This window comes from Clupea harengus, chromosome 4 (assembly GCF_900700415.2).
Source record: "Clupea harengus chromosome 4, Ch_v2.0.2, whole genome shotgun sequence".
In the NCBI taxonomy this organism is placed as follows: domain Eukaryota; kingdom Metazoa; phylum Chordata; class Actinopteri; order Clupeiformes; family Clupeidae; genus Clupea; species Clupea harengus.
The window spans coordinates 20,751,244-20,778,048 of record NC_045155.1 but is presented as its reverse complement, the minus strand read 5'-3'; the positions used below and the strand labels follow the sequence as shown (position 1 = coordinate 20,778,048).

At 43.7% G+C, this 26,805-nt stretch overlaps 1 protein-coding gene across 4 annotated transcripts in view; it reads left to right on the top strand.

Moving 5' to 3' along the window:
• Positions 1 to 26,805, top strand: part of pax7b (paired box 7b) — a 52,950-nt gene that overhangs the window by 11,702 nt on the left and 14,443 nt on the right. For all 4 annotated transcript variants that reach the window (XM_031566702.2, XM_012820839.3, XM_031566701.1 and 1 more), the window contains exons 5-7: positions 11,513 to 11,712; positions 19,962 to 20,124; positions 20,593 to 20,792. In XM_031566702.2, coding sequence (XP_031422562.1) covers positions 11,513 to 11,712; positions 19,962 to 20,124; positions 20,593 to 20,792 — 563 coding nt within the window. The remainder of the gene's footprint in view (positions 1 to 11,512; positions 11,713 to 19,961; positions 20,125 to 20,592; positions 20,793 to 26,805) is intronic.

The window sequence follows — 26,805 nt, the reverse complement described above, 5'->3', positions numbered from 1 at the left end:
AGTTTTCTATTATTTTCTTAATATGGATGAAAAATTATAAAAGAGACACCTTGACATGGTTAATATATTTCACTATCTTATTACCAGACACATCTTAAATTGTGGGGTACAGACATGGAATGATATATTTTATTGACATGGAACAATGTTTCCTTGGTCTTAATTGAAATCATCAACACAGCTAATGTGAACATTACCCCCAAAGAAAGAGCCCTCTCCTTGCAGCTCTGGTCCCAGCAGTAGCACAATAGGACCTGTGATTCGTGACCTCTGGGTCCCCTCCCTTAGTCCTCTCAAAGGCGGGAGTGCCCAAGCAGAGGTGACCCTGGACGGGCTGAGACGTCTGCATGGATGATGGTCCAGCCACTCCTGGCAGGTGTTACTATTAGATATTCCAGCCAGGGAGTTAACCAAAGAAGTGTGTGTGTGTGTGTGTGTGTGTGTGTGTGTGTGTGTGTGTGTGCGTGTGTGTGTGTGTGAGGACAGGACAAAGGGTGGCAGGGGGAAAGAAGGGTCCAGATTAAAGGGAGATTACACCCCAAGACAGCTATTAGAGAGAATGGGACCACTTTCAACAAACAAACAAACCAAAAAACTCCAGGGCAGAAGGATCAATACTTTGTTAGCTTACTAAACACAAACAGTCCATTCCCTGTTCTGTTCTATTCCAAGTAAACACTTCACCACCACCACCCCAACCTCACTGCAGTCTAGTCTCTTTTGGCAGCATTCTCTTTTAAACCTGTTTGATCAACTGCGGTTCCAGCCCCCTATTCAACCATTCCCCTTCGCTCCCTCCCACCACCACCTCCACCACCACCACCACACCACCACCACCACCACCCAGCCCCAACAACTACGTTTAAGTGTCACACTAAAAGTGCAAAATGGCTTTGAAGGGCATATTTGTTTGTGCTGCGTCAGATTTAATCAGGGACTTGCAATGAGACTGGACAGTGAACAAGTGTGTTGCGCGGAGGGTGATGACAGCAGCATATGGGTGTAACAACATCATGCCACAGTTGGCTGGAGTGCAGAAAGAGAAAGAGAGAGGGGGGGGGGGGGGGTAAGGTGAATGGTATGAAGGAAGCTGTGTGTGCAATGATCTGTCCATTTGCTGTGTGTGTGTGTGTGTGTGTGTAGAAAGTGAATATATTTTTCTACATACAATCTCTCCTGTGAGGTGCTGTAACCGTTTTTCAGACTCCTAAAAAACTACCACCTACATACATACAACATTTCTCCTACATTTGGCAAACAGATTATGCATGTGGTGTTTTGTCATCATGAATTGTCTTTTGATCTTAATTTGTTATGTGCTTGTACGACAACTTCGACACTACACTACTTTTACAAGTATGGGGAGTGCCTTTCTACCATGTTTCAAACTGGTTTCTGGTCTTTGTTTCATTCTCCACTTCATGTTTGAGCGTTGCAGTGGAGAAGAAAAACACTCACGGTGTCTGTTTCAACTGTTAACGGCAATGTTGTTCGCCACTCGTGTTTTTGCACTGGCTAATGACTGCCTGAAATCCATCTGTGCGTGTTAAACTGACGACTGTGGGTCAAACGTCTTATTGCCTCTGTCATTACCATGCCTGAATATGAAGTGGACAATACAGATTTATGGCCTATTGAATTATAATGAAGGCATTGGCCATAGTAATGTGTAACAGTGATTAAGCGCAGAGACATTTGTGCAGCTATGATTAGTAGTTAACCACCATGCTCCAATGGCTTAAAAATCACCATCAGCCCACGCCACTTACGGCCAGAAAATTCCCCATTTTCTGCTCTTTAGTCGCTTCACCCCGGAATTGTTAATTAGCTTTATTTATATGTGTGTTGCTGCAGCCACACAAAGACAATAAACATGTTCCTAGAGTGTTGCAAATCAGAAATTTGCTCAGATTTTTTCCACTAACTTAAAATGTGAATGCGGTGGCCAAAGTGTGAACAGCGGTAGGGGCAGCCAGCTGGAGAGAGAGAGAGAGGGAGAGAGAGGGAGAGCGGTGGGGAGGGAGGGAAGCAGGCAGAGAGGGGGAGGGAGAAAGAGAGGCAGTTCTCTCTCCCGCTTCACAGCCTCAAACAGGCTTGTCGTTACATTTTTAACTAATGGGCTTATTTATGCATCCGCTGTCAGTTTCTCCTCAGGCTGTACTCCGCTTTTTCTTCCTTCTCTTATAAAAAAGAGAAAAGAGAAAAATTCTCATTTCATTCTATTTCAGAGGTACAGTGCTTCTTGAAAGTATGTGAACCCCTTGAGCAACTTAGTTTTCTATTGTTTTACCATGATTTTTGTATTCAATCAGCACCACTCTTTTTTAAAAAGAAATAACAGGTTTATGTTTATCAATTCCGTATATTTGTTTAGAGGGAATCGTGCAAGCAGTTGATAAACTGAATAAAAAAGGAATTGGTATATGTACAAAAGTAAGTGAACCCCAAACTGCATTGGTTAAATCAAGTAGGTAATAGAATAGGTGGGACATAATTGGTTGCTTAATTAACCAATAAAACAGACCAAACAAATGAGAGATATTGAGGAAGTTTGGGCAGAAACCAGGTCAGTTTAGTCCCACCAAAACATATCTATACAAGTGAGCCATGCCGAGAGGAAAGGAGATCTCAGAGGACGTCAGGAAGAGGGTAGCGAGAGCACATCGGTCTAGGGAAAGCTACAAGATCATCTCCTAAAGCTCCATCCATCCACTGTGAGGTAAATCATCTACAAATGGAGAGCATTCAACATGACTGCAACTCTGTTTAGAAGTAGACGCCCTTCTAAAATATCCCCTAAAAAAACATAATATATCAGGTGAAAGCCAACCCAAACATAACATCTAGAGAAGACATTTGAATAGACATAGAATAGACATTTGAATAGACCTGGATCTGAATCTAAATGCTGTGGCTGGACTTGAAGCGGCCAGTTCATGTCAGATGCCCCTTCAACCTCACTCAACCCATTGAGTTTTGCAGAGGAGTAGGCAAAACCCTCCTCAAGTAGATGTGAGTGGCTGATTAGTATCTATAGAAGACACTTGAGTGAAGTAATTGCTGCTAAAGGAGATTTTTTTTGTTTAATAAATGATGAAATTACATCATGTTCTTTTGTTTGTGTCCATTATTTGGAATGTCTGTATTACGGATTGGGGTATAGATGTGTATTAAATCAGGTTGTTTAATTATTTTTTTTACAGAAATAATAACTATTAGTAGGGTTCACAAACTTTCAAGCAGCACTGTATGTGGTTGTATTTGATATGTAATTTAGTTTTTGTGGCAATAAAAAATTGAAGGTGTTCAAACAAAAGTGTTTGATAGATTAAGTACTGTTTACATGTCATTTCAGAGTTTATTGAGCAGTTACAAGACAGAACATGACATTACAAGAAAGAAGATTTTTTTTTTTAAACTATTCTAATTACTTCTAGGTCTTTATGATGACAATGGTTAGTCTTTCACATTTAACCTGTACATGTCACTTTTTTCTTTTTTTTTGCCACCTTTTCTGGGAAAGGTAACTTAAAGTCTTAAAGAACTTCCAAACTACTTGTGTAAGAGTGAAACTACCCGCCAACTCAAAGCACCTTTTAGCCATAAGCTTTAAAGAGGTTCAACATTCCCAAATCACTTATTTGTTTGGAGGGAAGACAAATCTTCATCTATGATTATTAATCTGCTTTTTTCCTAAATAAGATTATTCTTTCCTTTTTAAAACTGTCCCTTTTCCGGGCCTGGAGCTGTCCACTGTGAGCTTGCATAATATTTATAATATGCCTCTTTATTTTTCCCCTTAATCTAAATCAGTGGTTAAATTGACAGTCAGCACTTTTCTGTTTATGATGCAGTTTTATCTCTGGAAAGACACATGCATGGCACTGCTAAAGCAAAGCACTGATAAAGACTTTGCATTTCATAAGGGCTAGCTTGCTAAGACATAATGTCATGATAACACAGTCATCCCTGAAAGAACTGGATCAAGTTCACTGCTAGCTTCACACACATGCACGCGCGCACACACACACACACTCACACACAGCATTGATAAGGGGCTGAAATATTACTCTGATGTTGTCATGCATTTTTCCCAACAGTAATATTTCGGGATTATGTCGGTGATATTACACATGGGAGGAACTACATTTCCCAAATAATCAGCATGATGGTTTCTGTGCTCATATTGCATGGCATATAATCACTGCAGTTCTGGAAAATTAATAGAGGTGTATGTTTGTGCATTGACAAAGACAGAGACTGAATGAAAATTTCAGTTATGTGTTTATACATTTTCCCCATGCTGTAAGATTGTGCTAAGAGTCATTCCGCATTACCAGGACCTATGCTGCAGTTAAGGTCTTTTTTTCTACCAGGAAATGAATGCTTTGAAAAGAAACTTGTTGTAAATGGACACCTCCTCCAGTGGAGGAGGAAAATAGGCAGAAAATGAGTTGCCACCCCCTCCTGTTCCTTCAAGCCCGTCCTTATAAACAACTAAATCTAAACAATCTAAAATCCACCATTTTCTTGAGTGATGCACTCTCTGGGTGATAGGCAGGCATCTGCTTTGCTTCAGTAAGGCGTTTTTGAATTTATTTTCATATCAGTATTTTGTCAAATGCTCCTTGCACTCGTTCCGAACTCATACATCTCTAGCCGTGTCAATGCTAGTTTTCTCAACTTGTGCTGTGAACTAAATTCCAGAGCACCCAAGACCCAATGCAGAGCTTGCTCTCCTGGCCACTCCTCGCTGTGTGTATGGAGGAGAACGCTCTCTCCCCGACCTGCTCCGCACTTAAGTGAATTCATATTCAGGCAGCACTCTCCAGTGGCGCTCGGGCACAGAGAGTCAATATGTCAGCGTTTATTGATGCCCCACGGAGCTGCACAGGCCTGTCAGGCCTCTTTTTAGACTTAAATGGCCCCCTAAGGTGCTCCTTCTATTGGCCCTGAAAGGACCGGGAGGCCCCTGAGCCTGTCTGTTGTTTAAGGTGAGCGCACACTCACAGAGACAAATCAAAAAAGAGCGCCACTGAGCCTTCATGCACATGACAAGACCTCTAAAAGACCATCACCCATCACCACTCCTTCGCATTTTTTTCTTTCTCTCTCTCTCTTTCTCTTGCTCTTTTTTTTGTATGGTGCAGAAAGAAAAGAAGGACCAATTGTTTGTTGTGGGAGCCTGAGATTATGGAACATTCCCCTATTCTTGGTCCCTCGCTTTCTTCCTGTTTTCCCCTAAAAGCTTCTTCTTCTTAAGGATGGGCTTTTATCCTTCAGGGGCAAGAAGAATGAGTTTGCCGAACAAGGTGAGCCTGAGCCTGAACGGGGGTGATGTATGTCTTTCCCAAGTGCCATATCAACAAAACTGATGCAGTTAGTTCAGAGAATACTCAATTGTAGTTTTAAACTGCATGGACGAATGCAGAATTAAAGGTGTGACTTAAATGAACTTTCCGTTTGTTGTTTCATCAAGGTTGATGATCAGCTTTATTACTTATATAAATAATAATCTCAATAATGTATTATAATTCAATTCCACATTGCATTAACTGAATGCACAACTGCGTGGCAGCTCAATGCACAAAAGATGCAGTATTGTCAACCAAATTAAACCCCTGATAATGTTCCCTGATGACACACGTTTCTCATGCCCCCCACCCCCCCACGCCACCCCACCCCCAACCCATGGCACTGCACTGCACAGCAGCATCTCAGCTTTAGACTCCTCTTAGATGCCATGCGAGAGACAGGTCTGTTCAAATCCAGCCTGCAGCCAGACTGTTTAGCAGATGTGTGTCAGAGATAGCCAACTCTAGAGCCCCCGTTTACGTTTGCTCCCTCAGACTGACCAACACTGAAGTTAACCGTGATTTATTCATCCGCCTCAAAAGCAATGGACATGTAAACAGAGCATGTCGTTTTGTCATTTGCCATTGTTAAGTAGTGTTCTCATTATGTATACTCATGGAATTAACTGCAGTTTAACTAGGAGCCATATGCTGTGCTTTAAGTTTGTCTGACTATACCACTGTTGGTGCCTCCTCTGAAGATATAATGTTAGGGTTTACCTCAGAGCTCTTTCATATTTATGTGGAATGACACGCTCACGTGGTGGGCCACAGCAGTGAGCAGTGGTAAAACACTGTCGCTCTAATGCCCTAATTACCCCCCACCCATCTGACCCTGCCCCAGCTAACATTTATAAGTGCTCGGGGACAAAAGTTGTTTGGGTGGCCAGTGGATGATGAAGACAAATGTGCAAACGTTTGCCACCATGGAGAGAGACACAGAAAGAGAGAGAGTGATGGAGAGAGAGAGAGAGAGAGAGACAGAGAGTGCTTCAAGGGGCCATGCAGCTGCAGAGGCTGGTGGTGGATCAAGGCTACACTGCCCCGGGCGCTTCTTAGCTGAGGCGCTAAAGAGGCCAAGAAAGCCTGGCAGGAAGGCCACAGGCAGAAGAGGAAAGCAGGGGTAGTTAGACAGAAAGAGAGAGAGAGAGAAAAAGGCCTGAGTGTGACGATAATGATGGATATCCCATCCACAGTCACAGAAGTTGGGGTCAGCTTTGGGAAGGAGTGAAGAAGAATGCTTGTGTTAGGTGGCTGTAATTCCACTGTAGCCTGTGGCACTTCTGACAAACTCCAGCACATCAAAGTCGCTGCTGGATTTGGTGAAATATCTCAGGGACACCCAGAAGGGGGAAGATATTTTATTCTCAAAACAAAATCTGTATTAATTCCTATCCTTGTTTTAAAATGTTTTCCCCCTAATTCCTTGGAAATTAGTAATGAAATAATGTAGTAACACACATTCAAAGCTTACATCTACAAGTTAAGTTCATCCCAATGGGATATTCTTGCCAGTAAAATAATTAACAGGATTATTCAATAAGAATACAAGGAATATTAGTATTTCTTGTGCATCATGAATTTCAGATTATTGAAATGAATGACTGCTAAGTTTAGCTATCCTGAAAACACAAAGAGACAGACACACACACACGCGCGCTCACACACACACTCTCACATGCACACACTGATTTATTTCAAGATTGCTATGCTAATTAAAAAAGGTATTAAATGTGTTAAAGTAATTTTCCCCAAATATATGGCATCTGACAATACAATGAACCCTGGAGGGATATATGTGCACTGAAGAATACAGTCCCAGTAATTCTTAATTAAGCTTTAATTTCATGACAAATACGGGAGCATTTTATCAACATCCCTTGAACTTTCAAAAGGAATTACAGTTGTCATTTCACAACAATCTGGATGTTCCTTATTATTCCAAGGACAGATAAATGGTTTAAACTTCAACTTTTAATGGGATTTGATGAATGAAGGGGTCACAAAATGCTATTTTTTTTGTGTGCTATGCAAGATTTATGCACGCAAAAACAATGTTTGCCACTCTTTCAATGCTCCACCACCTCCTGGTGAAAAGCCCTTTTTCCCTGGAATTAAAGGAGACAAGCAGCAGCATATGCTTCGCTCCATCATATTTATGCTGCCGCACATTCAACATATCTGGGAACCTGCCACGGTCAGTCACATTTGCGTGATGGGTCCTAGCATGCCAATCTGCGGATCTCACAACAGACAAAGATGAGGTCCAGGTTTAGCCATCCTATCAGCATCAGCGTCTGGTTCATTACCATAATCCCATCTTCATTATTGTGTGTGTGTGTGTGACAGAGAGACAGAGAGGGAGAAAGAAAGAGAGAGAGCGAGAGTGAGTGAGGGAGTGAAAAGGAGACGCTTCTTCACCTTTAGCACGAACATGCTGTCAAACTTTTTTTTTTCGTCTGTCCTTCTCTCTCCATTGGCCCTCTCTCCTCCACCCAGCCGGGCTGAAGTGCTGGCCATGTGCTGTCATGTGCCAGCTAAGTCACATTGTAATCGTTGTGACCACGGCCGAATGAGACGTGGCACAACACATACACATCAGTCATGGCCAGGGGCGCTGCCGCAAAGCCCGTGCCTCCTTAGGCAGTGCTTTAGAGTGGTTCCTTAGCTTTCTCTATTCAACTGCTTTTGAGGGGAAACAGCAGAGATGATGGAAGAAGAAGAAGAAGAAAATAAAAGCAACTTGAGGCATGGCGATCACAAACAGAAAGAGGACCAATCTCTCACTCGGGCCAAATCTTCTAAGATAACCATGTGGGTTTGACGAAAGAAAAAAAAAACTAGAAAGAGATATGAAGAGAGAGAGAGAGAGACACAGAGAGAGAGAGAGAGATATGAAGAGAGAGAGAGAGAGACAGAGAGAGAGAAAGTGATGCATAGCAAGGATGGATACTGTGGGATTTCTGCCCCCTTCCCCCCTCCCTCCACTAAATCCAATAGCATGTAGAAGAGAACAAATAAATTCCATGCTGTCTCTGAAATGAAAGCTGCTGCCAGCCTCAGGACTCTGAGGTGCCTTTGCAAAGTGATCTATGGACCACTGTGCCGGCCTCAAGTGTTGTCATGGCAAGTTAATGGCAAATCGCTTTGCTGAAATCCGATAAAAACCAACAAAGGGATATCTCCCCTTGGTGTATGTGTGTTTACTCTTTACCGTGTGCTCACATACATCCATATATATATATATAAATATATATATATATATACGTTTTGTTTCAAGTGTTGTCGGACCAATTGGATAGAGTGAATCTTTGTTAAGAGGGGAAAGGAAGAGGAGTTGATTTAATTAATGCGGCCTCATGTCCTACGGCCACATGTAATCCGCTGAGAATTCTTGAGTGCGAGCTTTCGGGAGACAAAAAGACATCCACGAGAAGACTCCTCAAGTGGCCTGTAATGAGAGTCTCCCAGTAATCCCATAATTCCTTGTTTAATTAAACGACAGAGTTGGCCTGGAGTCTAAGCCAGTTTGATGGGGCCCCTTCATTGTTTTCGTTGTTTGGAGGCAGTTTTGGTGAACTGTTTGTCCGGCATGTATCCACAGTCACAGCCACACACACACACACGCACGTGCATGCACAAATAACACCGAAGCACTCACGCGTACTCAACCACTTGTATTACTTTTGACTTGTATTAGCTTTGAATCTGAGCAATATCCAAACTAACAAACAAACAGACAAACGTCTAAATAGAGGTCAAACATCGATACAGCAAGTGCCTGACTTTTCAACCTCTGTCTGATTTCTACAGTCTCTCCTCCAGTGAGGAGCAGGATCATACGCTCTCTTTCCCCAAGCTCATTAGTGGCCCCTGCAGCTCTCTGGAGATGGAAGAGCTGAGCACAAGCAGATATTAGCGAATCTGCCGCCACAAACTCCTCCAGTTGTCACTGGAGACACGTTGACGCCTGCCAAAAAAGGCAGAAACCTGTCCAACCAGATTGATTCAGTACAAGAGCTGTTGGAGATCCAGGTTTTTATTGCAGCCGTGGGCTTTTGAAAATATTGTTATTTTAAAATATATTATCTAATATTAACAAATTACAACTTTACATCTAACTTCAAGAATGTCACTGTGTATTGCATTTTAGATTTACTTGTGTCTTCATAGCACAGCTACGTGTGGGATGTTGGGTAAAGTGGACCTCAGACTTGTTTGCGCTTCGATGCCAACTGCTCTCTGAGTGCCCTGGGTTGGGAGTGGAAGGCAGAGGAGAGGAGGAAGTGGCACGTGGGGTCAGAACCATCAGTTCCTGTGGCAGATTAATTAAAGTGTATCGCGTCACACAATCACGGTTCCTGTGGCCACCAGGGCAGATGGCTCCTTAAAGCCTTAATCTAGCCCGCTACTGAACCTTCTCCTGGTGGGCGTCCGCACGCGCTGGGCCCGCACAAAGAGCCTCGGACATAATAACCATCGTTCGAAAAAAAAAGGAAAGATAAAAGAAAGTGGTGCGTCAGTCAGTGCCAGAATGGGGCTCTGGGTGTCTGGAGGAGGCCTCTGAGGAGAGGCTGTGGCAGAGGCAGAGCTGACTGAGGCTGGAGCCCCTGTGGCTGGGGCCGGTGAGAGCAGGGGTGGGGTGGACTGCGGAGGAGGGGTGGATCCTCCCTCAGCTGGGGCCGGATTTGGGCTCAGGCTCTCTGGCTGCCGGGCCCAGACCGCCGCCGCACCGCACCGCACCGCACCGCACCGCACCGCCCTGCTCCTCTCCGCCTGGTTCAGCTCGGCTCCATAATCACAGCCTCTCAGAGGGGGCAGGCTGGGAAGGCCCCTCCAGCTCTGACCAATGGGAGCGCAGGAGCCGCAGCCGTCCCTAATGTGGAATGGCTTAAATTTGGGGAGAAGTCATGGCCTGGATTAGGGCCTGTGTCTGAAGAGCTGGGCCCCCGATGCTGCCAGGGGGATTTCGGGGGGATCAGCCCCGCGCTGCCCAAACTGGAAATAAATAAGGACTAAACTCAAATGAAATGATAAAGGATAAAGGTTTTCTTAGAACACTCCTGCCACACAATGCTGTATACAGGGTTCTGGTGGACAGGCCAGATTTCAACCTGAAGAATAGCAGAAAGCAGGTTTAACTTCTCAGTGTACTTATCATTTGATTGTGTAGAAAGTATTCACATCATTTGTCATAGTTAGGAGCATACATCTGGAGTTAAAGAATCAACTGTAAGTATATACAATAAACCCAGTAACGCTGGGCCAAGTATGCTCAGAGGATGAGGTACATATTGAGCGAGTATCGTTTTTATCGTGAACAAGACGTATCCTTACATTACCACCCACACTCTCCCCTGCATCTTGCATCAGTCTCAGTTTGGTTCCAATTGTGCACCTCCACAGAAAAGTAACAAAATGCTGCAGAATTGTTATCTGTAATTGACAAGGACGGCTGCGTGAGACCGATAATCTGCAAGTGCCGTGGTTATTTTAATCACAGCGAGCCGATATTGTGCGCGCGGCTTTAATGAAACGAACACAATAATATAACCCCAAATATTTACACACTGCCAGTTGTGTTCCAGGGCCCCAGGCCGTTTGCGAAGAATGGCAGTACACGGATCGCTAAGGTGGTCTGGAGAGATTAACTCTCCCCACCACTTTGCTGCAGGCCCCAGGCGCTGTTTGGATGTGTACTCACGCCGGATTGTATTTACAAAAAAAAGGAGCCTCATCTCATATAAATAACCACACGTTGAAATAATATTTGCTTGAAAAGCGTTGCGAGCCTGTATCATTTTCAATCCTCTGTCATCCATCCACTCGCTGTCCCTTTCTCTCTCTCTCCCACCCCCACCCCACACACCCCCGCCCCCCACTCCTCTTGGGATTGACCTGGAAATGTGATGAGACACATCAGAGAAAGAAGGAGAGGAACGACAAGAGGGGAAAAAAAACCTAGCTATCCCCCTCCCAGTGTTTGATGCTTCTGTTAGTTTCTTCCCCCTTCTCTCTTATCCTTTTCAACAACAAACAGCATCACTTCCTTTTTGGACTTGGGGAAATGTTTCACGACATTCGTAGGGTGGAGAGCGGAAGATGCGGCATGTCTCTGATGTTCTCCGTCTCCTCCTCTCTCCCATGTGGCCGTGCAGGTGCGCGCATGGACGAGGGCTCGGACGTGGACTCGGAGCCGGACCTACCCCTGAAGAGGAAGCAGCGGCGGAGCAGGACCACATTCACGGCCGAGCAGCTGGACGAGCTGGAGAAGGCCTTCGAGCGCACGCACTACCCCGACATCTACACCAGGGAGGAGCTGGCCCAGAGGACCAAACTCACAGAGGCACGCGTGCAGGTTAGAGGCTTTCTTTCTCTCTCTCTGTCTCACACACACACACACACACACACACACACACACACACACACACACACACACACACACACACACACACACACACACACACACACACACACACACACACACACAGTGATGAGATTTGATGAACAAAGTAATGTTAAGGGGGTGGGTCTAGGGGTGGGGCTTTTGAGTATGTGGGTGTCATTATCAGAGGTAATTGTCACCTGATCTATAATTCTGTATTCATTTTTACTGATCAAAATCGATTTGGGAACAGGTGAAAATTATTATTATTAGCAATTTCTACATGCTCACCTCCCTGCCCCAAAACTGCTTAGCTTATCAAACCTCAGTGAATCAAAAAACATATTTGCCTTTCCATTCAAACCATTCAAAAGTTTTCATGTAGTCAATTTTTGTACACCCAGTAAACAGGAATTGAAATATAAGCAGGTTTGCACACTTGCAGCAAATAGCTTTCGCCATGTTTTTCAATTCTATTTTTTTTAAAGCCGGCAGCATGAAGTTTCTTTTCCTTACGCTTAGTTTGAGTGAAAAGTGATGAATCCTCAGTTGGGTTTGTGTGTATGTGTGTGTGTGTGTGTGTGTGTGTGTGTGTGTGTGTGTGTGTGTGTGTGAGGGTCAAATGGACCTCTCTGAGTCCACACGCGGCGTGGCGCGCCAGAGGGCAGGGAGCAGAAGACGACAGATGATACTTTATAGGTCTGATCCTCGCTGTGGGAAATGCGCATGAGTTTCACAATGAGCGTACAGTCAGAGGTCAGCAATGTGCAGAAATGTCTCAGCACGCTCCCAAGTGTCACTGGATCTGCCGCAGTGAAAGGGCCCTTGTAGACATTACGTGTGGAAGATCTCCGGAGAACCTGTCTGCAGAAAAACATTCCCTTACTACTGCTTTTTTTTAAATGACTCCTCCAGGACTTCTCTATGTGATTGACCTGCCATAGATCGCCTCAGGTCAGATGTGAAATCATAACGGTTGGTCATTTCAGGAAGTCACTCGTTATGGTTGTTATTTGGGGGGATAGAGCGGTCACAGATAGTTAGTGTGCCTGACTTGAAGGTGCTTAGAGACTATCAGTCTGTAGAGGATATGGGAGTCTGTTAAAACCTAATTGTGTGTACTAGCTGTGGCCAAAGATTGTTGTGTAAATGTCTGTTAGTTTGCATCACAGTGTGTGTCTAAATGTTTATCTTAGTCGCTGCCCTTCCCCACCGAGTCTTTTACTCAGGTTGAGAGCGCGGAGCGGCTCGGGACATTATCATGCAAGGTCTCCAGCCTGCCGGGGTGGGGGGGTTGAGGGGGGGGGTTGAGTCTTTTGTTCTGTTAGAAAGGAGGAAGCTTTGCTTTGGCACATCAAAGTTCAGGCTTTTCCACCGAGCTGTAGGATGCACACCATCAATCTTAACCCATCTTTCCAAACCCTGGCTGGGCTTCCTGGTTTTAGAATACATACTGTTTGACTGAGATGCAAGGAAAAGCAAGACAGTTTCCAGGCCTAGTCTAATGTATTTTCCCAGTGTGCCCTCAATTTCTAAGCTGTCATTTATTTATTGCATTAAAGTCCATAAAATAAATATATAGCTTAAAACACTATTGATTGTATACGGTATACTACCATACATATTTGCAAGACAGCAAACACTTTCAAACAAGGTTTTAGAGGCCGTAGTTGTTCAGTAGAAGTTGAAGAGCAATGCTCCCCTTCTCGTTTTCCTCCCTAAGAATATTTTGACAGCTCCTCTTGGCCATTTAGGTTGCTGAAACAATGAGGAGAACTACAGTGGAGTTATGGCAACAGCTGTTCGTTGGTGAGGGAGGGGGATAAAAAGAGCCCGAGCGCATTCCTGATGGATTTCTCACTTAAACTCTTGGCCGGGATCGTTTCTTCCCACCACTTTCAAGCCCACCACCGCTCCTTGTAAAATTCGCCGCATATCAGAGAGGATCCCTCACTCTCTCCTGGGACTCCTGCTCCACCAGCAACATTAATCAATCACGATCCTATAAAAAAGAGAAAGAGAACCAGAAAAAAAAGAAAAGAAAAAAGAAAAACAAAATAGATCCAAGTCATTACTTTAGCCAGGCAACCAACAGCCTATGGTCCCTATGAATGCAACACAGCATATAGAATAATGATCCTTTTGATGTTTGTCATTCATCTTCGATCCATGGGTATTGTAAAGTGTCCTAATTCATGTTTTACAGTGTATGCACTCAAAACACTAGACATACTCAATTAATCATCAAAAAGCCTTTTATTTAGTCGTTAATAGTTCGACAGAGATTGTTATCAGCTCAGACCAACAATAGCCAGACTCTGTTTTGCATCTCCTCACACTACTGTACAAAAACAACTTTTCAGCACGAGGTCTGTTGTGGGCCCTGCCATGTGGCTGCGTGCTCAGCAGAGGAAACCTCTGTTTCTGGCAGTGGGTCAGACCCCGCTGAGGCTGCTGCCATGTTAGTGGGTCAGCTCAGAGTCCCATTCTCTCAATCAGCCCTAAGGGGGCCTTTGGACCCTTTTGTGTATTTATGGCAACTGATGCAAATTAGACAAGTGCAAACATTAAGAATAAAAAACACACACACACACACACACACACACACACTCACACACACACACAGACACACACACACACACACACACACACACACACACACACACACACACACAGACGGGCAGCAAAAACAACCTCATTTATCTTTTTATGTAAATACTGCCAATAGAACATATCATGTGAAGAACTGGGTTGTTTTAGAAGTGCTGGTAATTTTGGTGTCGTCTTCATCTAATTTTGGAAAGTCAGAGGGGGGGAAAAAAAAGCTCTTCGAAAATAATTTCCCAAAACAGTTTAGAGAGAAACAATAAGTAGTTCTTATGTTAGAGAAAGGGATCCTCAATGTTTAATGTTTACGAGAATAGCTTTATTCAAGACAAAGGAACGCTTGTCCTCCTCATAGACCGACTTTTGCTAAATGGCTCCTTTTACTTAATTCTGCATGCTATGCCATGGAGTACATTCTTTTAACAACAGTCAGTCTCTTCTTTTAGTCATGTGATCAACTGACATGTGGAGTGGCATCATGTTATACCAGTGTGTACCCATAGTGCTCACAGACCTGGTTCTAAATCCCCAGTAAAGATTACTTGACTTATTTAAGATTATTGTCCTGATTGTTGTCAGGCTTGTTATAGTTCTCTTATTTGGGTTGTGTGTTGAGATTAAAAACATATGAATCAATTGAACCCTTCCACTTGTGTTTGGAGTAGCTGTACATCAAGAGAACACAGAGCAACAGCTCATTAGCTGACTGTGTTTAGGTCCTGGTTGTGTGTGTTTCCACTGAGAGAAAGCCCTGTGGCTGTGAAGCTGAGCGAGGCTCTGAGGCATGTAGGAGATGATGTATGTGCTTTATGTCCTCCAAGCGCTAGAGTGTGTGTGTGTGTGTGTGTGTGTGTGCGGGAATTGGAGCCGGCTCAGAGGCAGATGCCAGTGTGCTGCGATCATTGCTTTTGTGGAGGGGAAGGTGTCTGACCCTCTTGGCTTTTGGCAGACCTTGTGGCCCGAGTGTCAACCCACTTGAGCGCAGCTGCACGCTGACACAGTCTCCAGATGTCAGAGAGAGGGAGAGAGAAGGAGAGAGAAGGAGAAGAGGGGTAAAGAGGGAAGAGAAAGAGATAGAGAGAGAAAGAGGGAGTGATGGAGTTAAGAGAGAGAGAGAAGAGAAGAAGAGAGAGAGAAGAGAAAGTGATAGAGAGAGAACGAGTGAGAGACATGGAGAAAGAGAGTTAATATAGAGGGTCCAGTATGTTAAACCAACAAATGACTTTAGGACATATAGATTTATATGATGCCTTGAATTTAATGGGTCCCATAATCCTGGTGTCACTTGATTTAGTATTGAATCTCTATATAGTTGGACCTCTTCCTTAAGGTAGAGCGTTCAGTGGCCTGAGGTTATTGTAAGTGACACGTTATTTGCTCCTGGGCTTTATGAGGGACCGCTGCAGATCCCCCCCATCTGTCTTCATTAGTCCCCATGCTGGTTCCTGATTATATCTGCCACGGAAGCCTCCCTCCCTCCCGCCCGCCCTCTGCAACTGTTTTATGGTCATTCCTGACTGGTTACAGGAACTGATCCATAGCGGTCCTAACCACAGGGCTAACTGCTTCTAGGGGCTTGCCCCGGGAGAGGGGAGAGAGGGGGAGAGACTGGATAGACAGGACTACCTGTCCTTTGCCTCCACTCAGGAAACTCCAGTTTCCTCGGCTGACAACGCAAAGCACGTTCACACTCTCGGCCCGTGATTTACCTCAAATCCCATAGAGAGGAAGACGTCGGTGGGAGAAGAAGAAAAACGACCCTAAATCCAGCAAAGTGACAAGCTAGGGGGATATTACTCTTTTGCGTGGCGTCGGAGCGAAGGGGGGAAACAGAGACAGAGAAGAGCCTAACGAGACAGAGAAGAGCCTAACGCGACGAGAACCTGTAGATTAGGAGAAGTATGGTATACCCCACGGAATGCCAATTTGAGTGGCGGTTATCGTTCCCACCAGACTAAATCTCCCTCTCATGTCTCATGTGGGTGTCATCTCCTCACCGATGGGTAGTGTTGGGCGCTTTGTGTTGTAACATTGCTCAAGGGAAGCAAGAATAAAACCACTGATTGGAGCGACAAAAGAAGCATTATGGTCTCTATTCTCGGCACTCACAGTTTTTTCTCTTTTTCTCTCGAAAAACAACCCCCAACCTGCCTTCATTCGAGAAGAAAAAAAAGAAACAAAACGAAAACAAAACTATGGAACAGACAATAGAACTATGGCACAACCGAACGTTACCATAAAAGTAAGAGTTATTCCTTGGAGTCATTTGTTTTGTGTGTGTTGCGAGGGAACAAATTGGATTTGCTGTAGATCTCAGAGACGAGTGTGTGTGTAGTGCTGCACCCGCACTGGTGCTCGAACAGTGAGGTTGATTACTGGAATTTAAATGAATCTCTCTCAGACTGTCTGATACTTATCAAGCTAATCCAACCATCCATTCCCAGTTCCTTACTCCCAGCAACTTTAATTAGCATAGACGCTCGCTAGTAAACAGCCTGTGAGATTGGGCTTTTGCAGTGCCTTTCTGAAGCAGGACTTGGTCTCTGTTTACTTCCTTTCGTCTCTCTGCAGTCCTCCACTCTCATCCCTCTTTCTCTGATGTGGAAGGAAGACTTGAGGGCCACAAGTGTCAACCCCCTGCAGTGATATCATGTATTAGACCCTAACTTGTGGCAGAGAAATCTGGACCCAATCTGGACCCATTCTCCTAACAAGACATTTTGAATCAGCGCAAACCGTCAGTAAAAAGAGGAGCTTATATAAATGTGAGCGTGCATCTGTGCGTGCAGGGTTACCTAATCCATCCACAACATCTGGGGGCAGTAAAACTGTGCTATCCATGGTTTTTAGCATACACACACACACACACACACACACACACACACACACACACACACACACACACACAGAGGCCAAGCCACACAAACACACACATAGAGGCCAAGCCACACACACACACATACACACAAATGTATACTCATTTATCCACAAGCACACACACTAACCCAGAAACACATACACAGATTCACTCACTCAAAAACACACGCACACTCACACACATGCTCTGTCACACTGTTTGGCCAGCCTCTGCCAGAATCTGAAAAGCAACACTGACACGACTGCTCTCCATGTGTCACCTCCACCCAGTGCTCCCCCACCCAGCAGGTCATCCCCGTGGGACCAGAACGGCCCCCTCCTGGGGCCTAAGTCTTGGCCCAGGTCCCCTCTGACCTGGCTCTGAGGCTGTCCGTGGCAAGCTTGGGAGATTGATGTCGGGCTTTTTTACGCCTCTCAGCCACCGTTATGTTCTACTTTTTTGCTGTGAAATTCAATCACGTTATCCAGGCTTTACTCCTCATCGGACCGTCTCCCCGCCTCACCGCCTCACCAACCCCCCAACCCCCCACCACCACCACCACGACTGCTCCATGCTGCTGCAGTAATCCTAGGAAGACATATAGTTGCTATCATCCGACTGGACAGAGCAGGATTGATAGGGCCTGGGTGATTGATATTATATGAGGAGGAGTGGAAGGCCCCGGAAAGAAGAAAAAAAGAAAAAAAAAACACGTTTCTATCTGAGCTGCACTCCTCAGCTGCCTCGATCCCATCTTCCCTACAGAATGTGGCACACTCAACTATTACATTATTTTTGTCTTACATTTGTCCAGCATGCTTTGTCTTTTCCTTTGTTCTTCCATCTTTCGTTTTCCACGGTCCTTTGTTAGGTAGGCTCACTTTGAAGCATTACAGGTATTTCTGCTAATGTTATGATCCGGAAATGTAACGATTTTAATTTTAAGAGTGCATCACAAAGGGAGGATTGCACCACTTCCCCCACTGAAAATCAGTGGTGAAATGTGTGCTTTTTCGTCTCCTTGGCCACTCTCTGGCCGAGATTTGACATGTGTCCTTCTCGGCAGATGAATTAGAGTGGGGCTGGAGAGAGAAAATCCCTGTTCCAAGGTGACTTTGCCACCACGGTTCCAAAGCAGAGCATCAAGTCTGCGCAGCTGCTCCTGCCTCTCACACCAAGCCTCTTACTCTGGGAAAGCCTGCAACGCTGGGAAGCGCTCAGCCCCAGCTCTTAACCAGGAATATGCTCACTCTAATGCTCCCTCTCCTCTTTCCCCCCTCCAAACCAGGCAGCCTGCCTGCTCTGCTTTTGTAGTGTGCAGCAGAGGCCTGTGATGGAGTCAGATGTGTGTCATTCTGTGCATTCAGAGCATTCAGAGCCTACACAGTAACCTGCTCCAAATGCATTACTATATAGAACAACATGAGGAGGGAAGAGGAATGGTATATGTAAATGCACAAGTGTGCATATGCAAGGATGTGCACACACGTACCTACAAATAAATACACGCAGACACACACACACACACACACACACACACACACACACACACACACACACACACACACAACTTTGGTTGCTTTTCAGCCAGACTACACTAAACTGCAATTAGAACCCCACCGAGTTAATAAGGCTAATTTGTGACAGCTGAAGTGTCTTTTTAAACTGCGTGCTCTGGGTTCGCTGTAAGCTGGGAGTGGTGTCGGGTGTGACCCGGGACACTGCGGGAAGTAAGGGCCAGACAATCAGCCTTCACAGCAGGACGGACCTGTGCAGGTCACTGGACCGCTGCTTTAGTTCTTAAAGGAAGAAATGTTTAAGTTCTGTTTTCATGTAGAAAGATGTCAGCTGTGTGGTTGTTTATATTCCTTTCGGCATATTTGATTTAACTTTGTGATAGACTTTAAAAAAAAAAGAAACCAAGGAGCTGGATGGCCTTGTTTTTGTTATACATTTCATTTTTCCCCCCACAAAAAGGCTCAACCAATGGAATATACCTCTCGTTTAACCAATAAAGCACTTCACACAATCACATTGTGTACATAAAGCTGAACAGAAGAAGAAAGGATGAGAGGGAGAGTGGGAGAGAAAGAGTGTGTGAGTTTGTGTGTGTGTGTTAGTATGTGTGAGTGTGTGTATACGTTTCTTTGCTATCCCTTGATCAATGCCCAGGCTGAAAGCGTAACCCTGAAAGAGCTGCTTAAGAAGGGACGCCCCCTCTTTGTGTAGGGATCCACTGAAAGGCCATTGTCCCTCTTTTTCACTGACCCTCACAAAGGCTTGGGCCATTTGAAAAACAACAGTAGATTAACTGCACTGACAGTGCATTAAGCGCTGAAGAATTGCCCCTCAGAGGCATAGATCAATGTCAGTCACTGTTTTGCATGCATAGGACCCAGGGCCTTGGCTGGGTGAAATACAGCTTCTTATTGGCAGAACTGTTTCTTTCTTTAAGAAGAGAGAGAAGTGGGGTTGAATAGGGTCTTTCAAATGTGTTTTAAGTGCAAAGTGCATGTGCGCTCTCCTAAAGAGCCTATTCTGCCTTGTTTGAGGACATTTCATCATGGCCCATAAACGTATGGAGAAGTGAGTCGAGTTTGTAGAATATTGTGTTTGACAAAGCATCTCTGAAGAATAACTTGTCTTTTTAGATTCCGAACAGCAATTATTTTGCATTTCTGTCTCTGCTGGGTAGGTTAAATTAGTTATATTTAATAAAAACTTGGTAGTTATTGTTCAAAATCTTGTCCTTCTACAGGTGTGGTTTAGCAATCGACGAGCCAGGTGGCGTAAGCAAGCAGGAGCCAATCAGCTGGCTGCGTTTAACCACCTGTTACCTGGAGGGTTCCAAACCGGAATGCCCACTCTGCCAACGTACCAGCTCCCAGAGTCACCGTACGGCACAACCACGCTATCACAAGGTACACCTTCTCCAGATGACGCCAACATTGTTCATTCACTGTTGATGTTGTTTAATGATTGACTATCTATTATTTGATTTAAAAATGTTGATTTTATATTGTCTGAGGCCTTAACACAGCAGTTTCATTTCAATGCACAAGGAACTCCTATCTGATAAAAAAACAGCAGAAATGAAATAAAGTTAAAATGTAGAATGTGTGTTTAGCAATGTGGCTGAGTAGAAATAAAATTCAGCAGAGTTGTAGAGGTTATTATTGCAGGAGGCAATGGCCTGGTCAACCGATGCCGTTTATGACGCACACATATGAGTTCATATATAACATCTCATAAATGGTTATGTTATAAATATGTGAGGATGGAAAGCATCGTTATTTAGGGTGTTCAAATTTGACAGGAACAATCACACAGTACTCAGACATATAGCATGCCGCTCACGTTAAACTCCTGATCTGATTGGTCATCTCCAGATGGCAATGGCACACTGCACCGGCCGCAGCCTCTGCCCCCGTCCACCATGCACCAGAGCGGGCTCTCGGGCGACGGCGGCTCCAGCTACGGCCTCTCGTCGGCCAACCGCCACGGCTTCTCCAGCTACTCGGACACCTTCATGAGCCAGACGGCCTCCAGCAACCACATGAACCCCGTGAGCAACGGCCTCTCCCCACAGGTCAGTAAGGGTCAGCAGCGAGCAACACCTCTCCCCGGCCTGACCTCTCTCAGACCCTCGTGGGGACCTAGCAGTCTTTCTCCGAAACAGAGGATGAAAGCGCGTTTGCTCTTTGTCTGTGGGAAGGGTCGTGTCGTGTTGAAGCATGACTCCTGGGAGTGCTTTAGGACTCTGAGGTGAGAGCTTGAGTGTGCCTGAAAAGTGATTTAGTGTGCGGGTGCTCTCCTGTGGTGTCGGAGGTGTTTACTAAGACAGATTTCGCCATTACCCATTCACTTGTAATCGTTCCAATTAAATTAAGCGTGTTTAACCCCGCAAGTTTAGTTTGTTTTATCCACTTAAATTAGAAATGGGAGTTACCGCGGTGACTGATGTCCTACAGAGAGCATTCTTGTATCCCATAATGAGCGGCAGAGGAAGAGCAATCAGCTGATTAAGTTAATGAGGGCACAGATACGGCTCTAATTGTGCTAAGGCACACTGGGTCTATATGGTTTTGTGGAAATATCACACAGTAACATTATGTAAGATAATATACAATACTTTGCATTGATATATGACTTTGGTGAGTGAGTTGGCCCAGAGGTCCTCAAATGTTTCAGCACCTTTGAATATATTTCGTTAACAAGGACTTTGCGGAGCCATTTGTTACTCTTACTTTCACTGGAGCGGAGGAGATGCTGATGTTGTGACCTCATGTCCAGTTGCTTCTCTAAAAAAGACTGAGAGTTTTGTAGAATTTGGAGCACAGAGGAAGGAGTCATGTCTGTGGTTAGTTCTTTGGTTTGGTATGGCTGTGTGTGACACCCTGTTCAGGGTGATTGCGAATGTTATCCTCTCTCTGCGCCTTGAACAATAAGCATTTAAAATGGGACTTTCTGGTCGGGGTTGATTCTTAAAACGCCGAAGAATAGGGAAATGACTGATATTGATGCAAATCACTGGTGAAGAGGAAATTATGTGCAATTACCCAGCAATACTGGGCAGTTCTGCCCACCCCAAGCAACAAGATCTGCCTAACAAGCAGAAAATAAGATTGAAATGGTGTATAAGGAGTTGAAAATGAAATTCAATGCTGCATTTGTCCACAATTACCCCCTCGTTCACACATATTTTATTGGGAGTTTTTTTTTCCTTCTTCAAATATTTCTGAAAGCAGATTGGAGACTGGTATTACTCTTTTTTTCTGTAAAGAAGAAAGAATTAGGGATTTGATGACAAAAAAGAGATTTTCTCTTGTACTGGAGAGTTGGGGGATAACACAGGCATTTCTCAGCATGTTTGATTGTTAATCACAGAGGAAGGGCTTTAAGTGCTAATGCTCTTGCTGCAAACCTGCATAAATATCAGGACCATGGTTGGCTTTTTTTATTAATGTGACTATTCAGTGCCTGCTACACAAGCGCTTCCCTTCTCGCTCTCTATTTAAGAGAGAGAGAGAGAGAGAGAGAGCGAGAGAGAGAGAAGGGTGTAGAGAGGCAGAGAGAAAGAGAAAAAAAAGATAAAATAGCAGTCCTCCCCTGTTTTACATTAAGGATTATTGTACCCACATTCAAACCACATGCAGCATTATATGTGAGGATTTTTCTATTAAGAAATACATTTTATTATTTTCAAATTTAAATATAAGATTTAAAAAAGAAAAAAGATTTTGTCTGACAGTGGTCTTTTTGCAAACAATTTTAATCAAAGCATGTCTTAACTAAGTTTAAAAAAAAATTGTTTAGTTGCTCATAAATTTATTGAATCTACGTTATATATTTAGAAGCAGGAAGGAGAGTAGAATTACCTACAGCAATAAAGTGTTGTTTTTTTTCTTAGTTTTTATTTTATTCTGTTTTGTTTTGTTTATTTTGAGCCTCAGTTTGAGTGTAGTGCTGCGAGAAATATTGAGCAGGTGTCATTCAGTTGCACCATTTTTTTTTTGCACCGGTGTATATAGTGTGAATGGGGGTATTGGATGCAGGCATTCCATCAGTGTAAATGAACAGGCCCCCATAGGTATATTATCAGTGCCTTCAACCCCATCATGTCCTCTCCTCCCCTTTCCGAAGGCTACTCTAACCCTCCACTCTTTCCCCCTTCAACAGCCCCCTCCTCCCCCACCCGTCCACATGCCGCATGTGGCAATTCCATCAGACCCTTATTGTGGGAAAAATTAATGTCCTCTTTGACAGGAGTATCAGAGTTCAGGCCAACGCCACACTGTGCCTCAGTGTGCCCCGTACCCCAGCATGTGCCTCGCTGCACAAAAACATCCCCATTCCTTTGTGCTGTAGGCCAGGCATATGACATCTGCTACAGTCACTTATGACATCTAGATTTTTTTTTGGGGGGGGGGGGGTGGGGGTTGTTGTGCTGCTCACATATTTCACTCTTAATGAAATATTCTCTGATACATTTTTTTTCTTGTTTTGCCTCTTGATTGGATTTTTTTTTTTATTTTCTTATTTTGTTTGTGTGAGACAGAAAGCACTTTTCAAGTATGAATTTTGATGAAAACGCCTGTGAGCTCAAAGCTTGAGGTCCATGCAGGGCTTGGGAAAATACAATGTATGCAGCAGAGTACTGTATATGCATGCTTGGAATGTACAGACATAACAGAGGCTTGGTCATCTGCCACAGTTACATTAATGGTTGATGAATGTCTGAGGACCAAGGGGAAACCAACACCGAGAGAGCGTTCTCTCTATAACACCATCGCCCAAAGGTGCTTCTCTTCTCAGAACTACTTTACATTCTCTTGGAAAGGAGAAATAATTTACCTGCTGAATTTACTGCAACTGGTTAGAAAAAATATATATAAAATAGGTTGACATGATGTAACACACAGCAGGGCCAGCCTGCATGAGCATTTGTATTCCTTCACATAACTCTGTCATGTGTCAACAAGCAACTTAATAAAAAGTCTTAAAATTACACATTTTTAAAAAATATAGTAATAGTATGAATTTATGCAAAATGACAAATAAACAACCTCGGCAGATTTCACACATTCAGAATAGTAAATGCTGTAATCACAGACACACACACATATATACAGGTGTGAAAATGTGTCACACCTGCTGCTATGATAAACTGTCTTCCCACTATGTCACTGGTTAATATGGCTAAACACATATTCAGTTTTCGCTAAGAAAGTTCTGGTGGCATTGGGCCAGTCTGTAACAGAAGCACACTGGGTTCTAAGCATCAACAGGTGCTTGCTCTCCGCTAGCATTCCCCAGCCTCTGCCAAGGCCCTGGACCATGTTCTCATTTTGTTTCTCTGGAAAACACATTATTGTTATTGTGGCTTGTCATTTGTTTCTGTGCTCTGATGAAAATGAGGCTGTGCCAGACCTAATCCCTATTAAACCCCCTCTTGGCCCGAGACGGAGGTATGGACAGATTTCTGCAGCCTTGAATACGTCTCTTTTCCCTGTCTCAGAGTGTTGGATATAGCCAGTCTCTCTGACAATTGGTGGTTGGCTGTGTCTTCATTTTTTTTCTTTTCCTTTTTTCTTTTTTTTTTAAGTACAGTTGATTATTTGTTTGGATTTGGAGTGGAATGAATGTTGGGAAATTCACATTGAGTCATTCTCCCAAATGACAATCTTAAGAGCCTCCAGGGTTGCCAGTTTTGACAGCTGTCAGCAGCAGAGGGACTTGTGGGCTAGTTTGTGTAAGAGGCAGGTGATGCCCATTAGCAGTATATCATCTCAATCCTGGAGTCAGTGTTATTTCAAGTATTCAGTGTTGGATTCTTATTGTTTTTATTTGCTCTTTTACACCAATTTATTCTGACAGTCCCATAATTCTGTTTTCCCATGATTATTATTTAAGAATTTCATTATTTCATTATTTCATAATTCATAATTTCTTCTTAGTCAACCCTGAATCGAAAATTAACACTGACATAAAATGGGAGCCAAAGAATAGTAGTCATTTTCATTTTGAATATTAAAAGCATTTTTGAATGATTTGTTAAATTTGCAGTGTAATTACAGTAACTTAGAAGGCAAAGCATATGGCAGGTGAAATACTATCCTAACATTATTTAACACATCTTATTTTTATTTTTATAAAGACACGCAGTCTGTAATTTAAAACCATGTTTATTTTTAAAGTGTGGAGGATATGACTTAATTGAATATCCCGCAAATCCACAGACAGCTGTAAATCATTTTAGAAATTCATCCTTGCTCTCTTATTTTAAAGAATAATATAGACGGTCAGCAGAAACCCAATAATGATGACACAAAACTTGTAGACCCGCACAAAAAAAGATAATTAAAAAAAATGGACTAACCTTTAAAAAAATCCATAAACTGACAATGGAAGTAAAATAAAAAAAAATGAATCATAAACAAAGGAATATATACAGTATATATATATATACATACATATGTATGTATATATATATATATATATATATATATATATATATATATATATATATATTTCTATTGCAGTTGGAAGATTTGTGCTTTGGAATGAAGGAACTCTGGCTAGCTATTTGATGTTGGGAGAAGGGGAGTGCGCCTAGGCTGGGTTTCAGCACTGGGGGATCAGAGACAGAGCAGTGCTCACCAGCGCTCCCTTTGATCCATATCCCCAGGCCTGCCTGCCCGAGCAGCGCGCGCAGAACGCAGGCCGCGCTGGTGATTCCTGACAACTGTCTGCCAGAGATAAGGGAGGAGACTGAAACCTCACTCTGCAGTTCCATTAGTACAGCAGCCACTTTAAACTGGATGAATTATATTTAAGAAGCCTGCACAGGGGTTGCCAAAAAAGAAAATATATGAAGGAGGGGGGTGTGTGTGTGAGGGGGGGGGGGGGGGCAGAGGAGGAGGGGGGCTGGGGGTGGTGAAGTGAAGTTGGGTGGGGGGGCTGGGGGTTAGAGAAAAATTGAGTTTGGCTCTCACTCTCCTTCTTTTCCTCCCTTGCGCTTTTGACGAGACATTGTGCACCTGAATGTCAATGAGCGAGTTGCCACGCAGGCTCCTGTGTTATTTCAACTTGTGTATTAAGCCTCTTGCTGGGCACCATGTCAACTGGCATGTAGCACCGTCAACAAATATCAAAAGGGATGAATGCATATATTTACATCCCGTCATACACCGGGAGCAGGAGGGGGGGGTACTTGTTAATTAGAACTCGTCTTAAATACAGATGCTGTTTCAATTTGGCAAGAATTAAAAATTAAGAAGCTTTAGAAAAAAAAGATGAGACCTGCTTGGAAGCTGCCAAGAAAATCAGGGAATTTAAATCATATCCACTGGCAGAATGTTTATTCCTGCATGAATTTATTTATTTTCTTTCGGCAGCTCTGTCTGTCTGTCTGAGTTGAAGTTGGAAGGCTCCTGTTCTTCCGTGAGTTAGAGGTGGTTTGTGGAGGCTGAGTTTACACACGTTCATATCAATGCTACCTTTCACTTCGTAGTTACAGAGTATCAAAGCAGCATGGACCCCAATGGAGATCATAGCGGAGACTTGCATGTAGTGTCCACAGCCAGTGGCAATGCATGTTTGACATGGAGAAGAACAGTGACAGTATAAAAATATATGGTGCCCTCATCAAAGTCACTCCACTATGGTTAGATAAACTGGCTCTGCATATCTGTGGTGAGTTGCTACTCCATGTTAAATCCTGTTAGATTATATATTTTTTCTCTGACAGATCAGACATGTGGTTGCAGGAACTACTGTCTTAATTATAGAGCATTGGAACGCTGAGATGTTGCCAAGCATGCATTGAATTTCAACACAAGAAGATATTAATTTGCTGATCAAAGTCAAAACAAGTTCATAAGTTCAAGGGCTCTAAGAGCACACACCCTATTACAATGTACACCTGTATAACTACAGTAACTTATTGAGGCCCTTTGGCAGAGTAGTGGATTTATGAATCTCTATTCCTTCACCGCACCTTTTCTGTCTTCCTCTGTTTCTCTTCCTCTTCCTTTGCCTCCCTTGCTTTCTCCTTCTTTCCTCTCTCTCACTCCCTCCCTCCCAAGGAAAAAAAACATTAT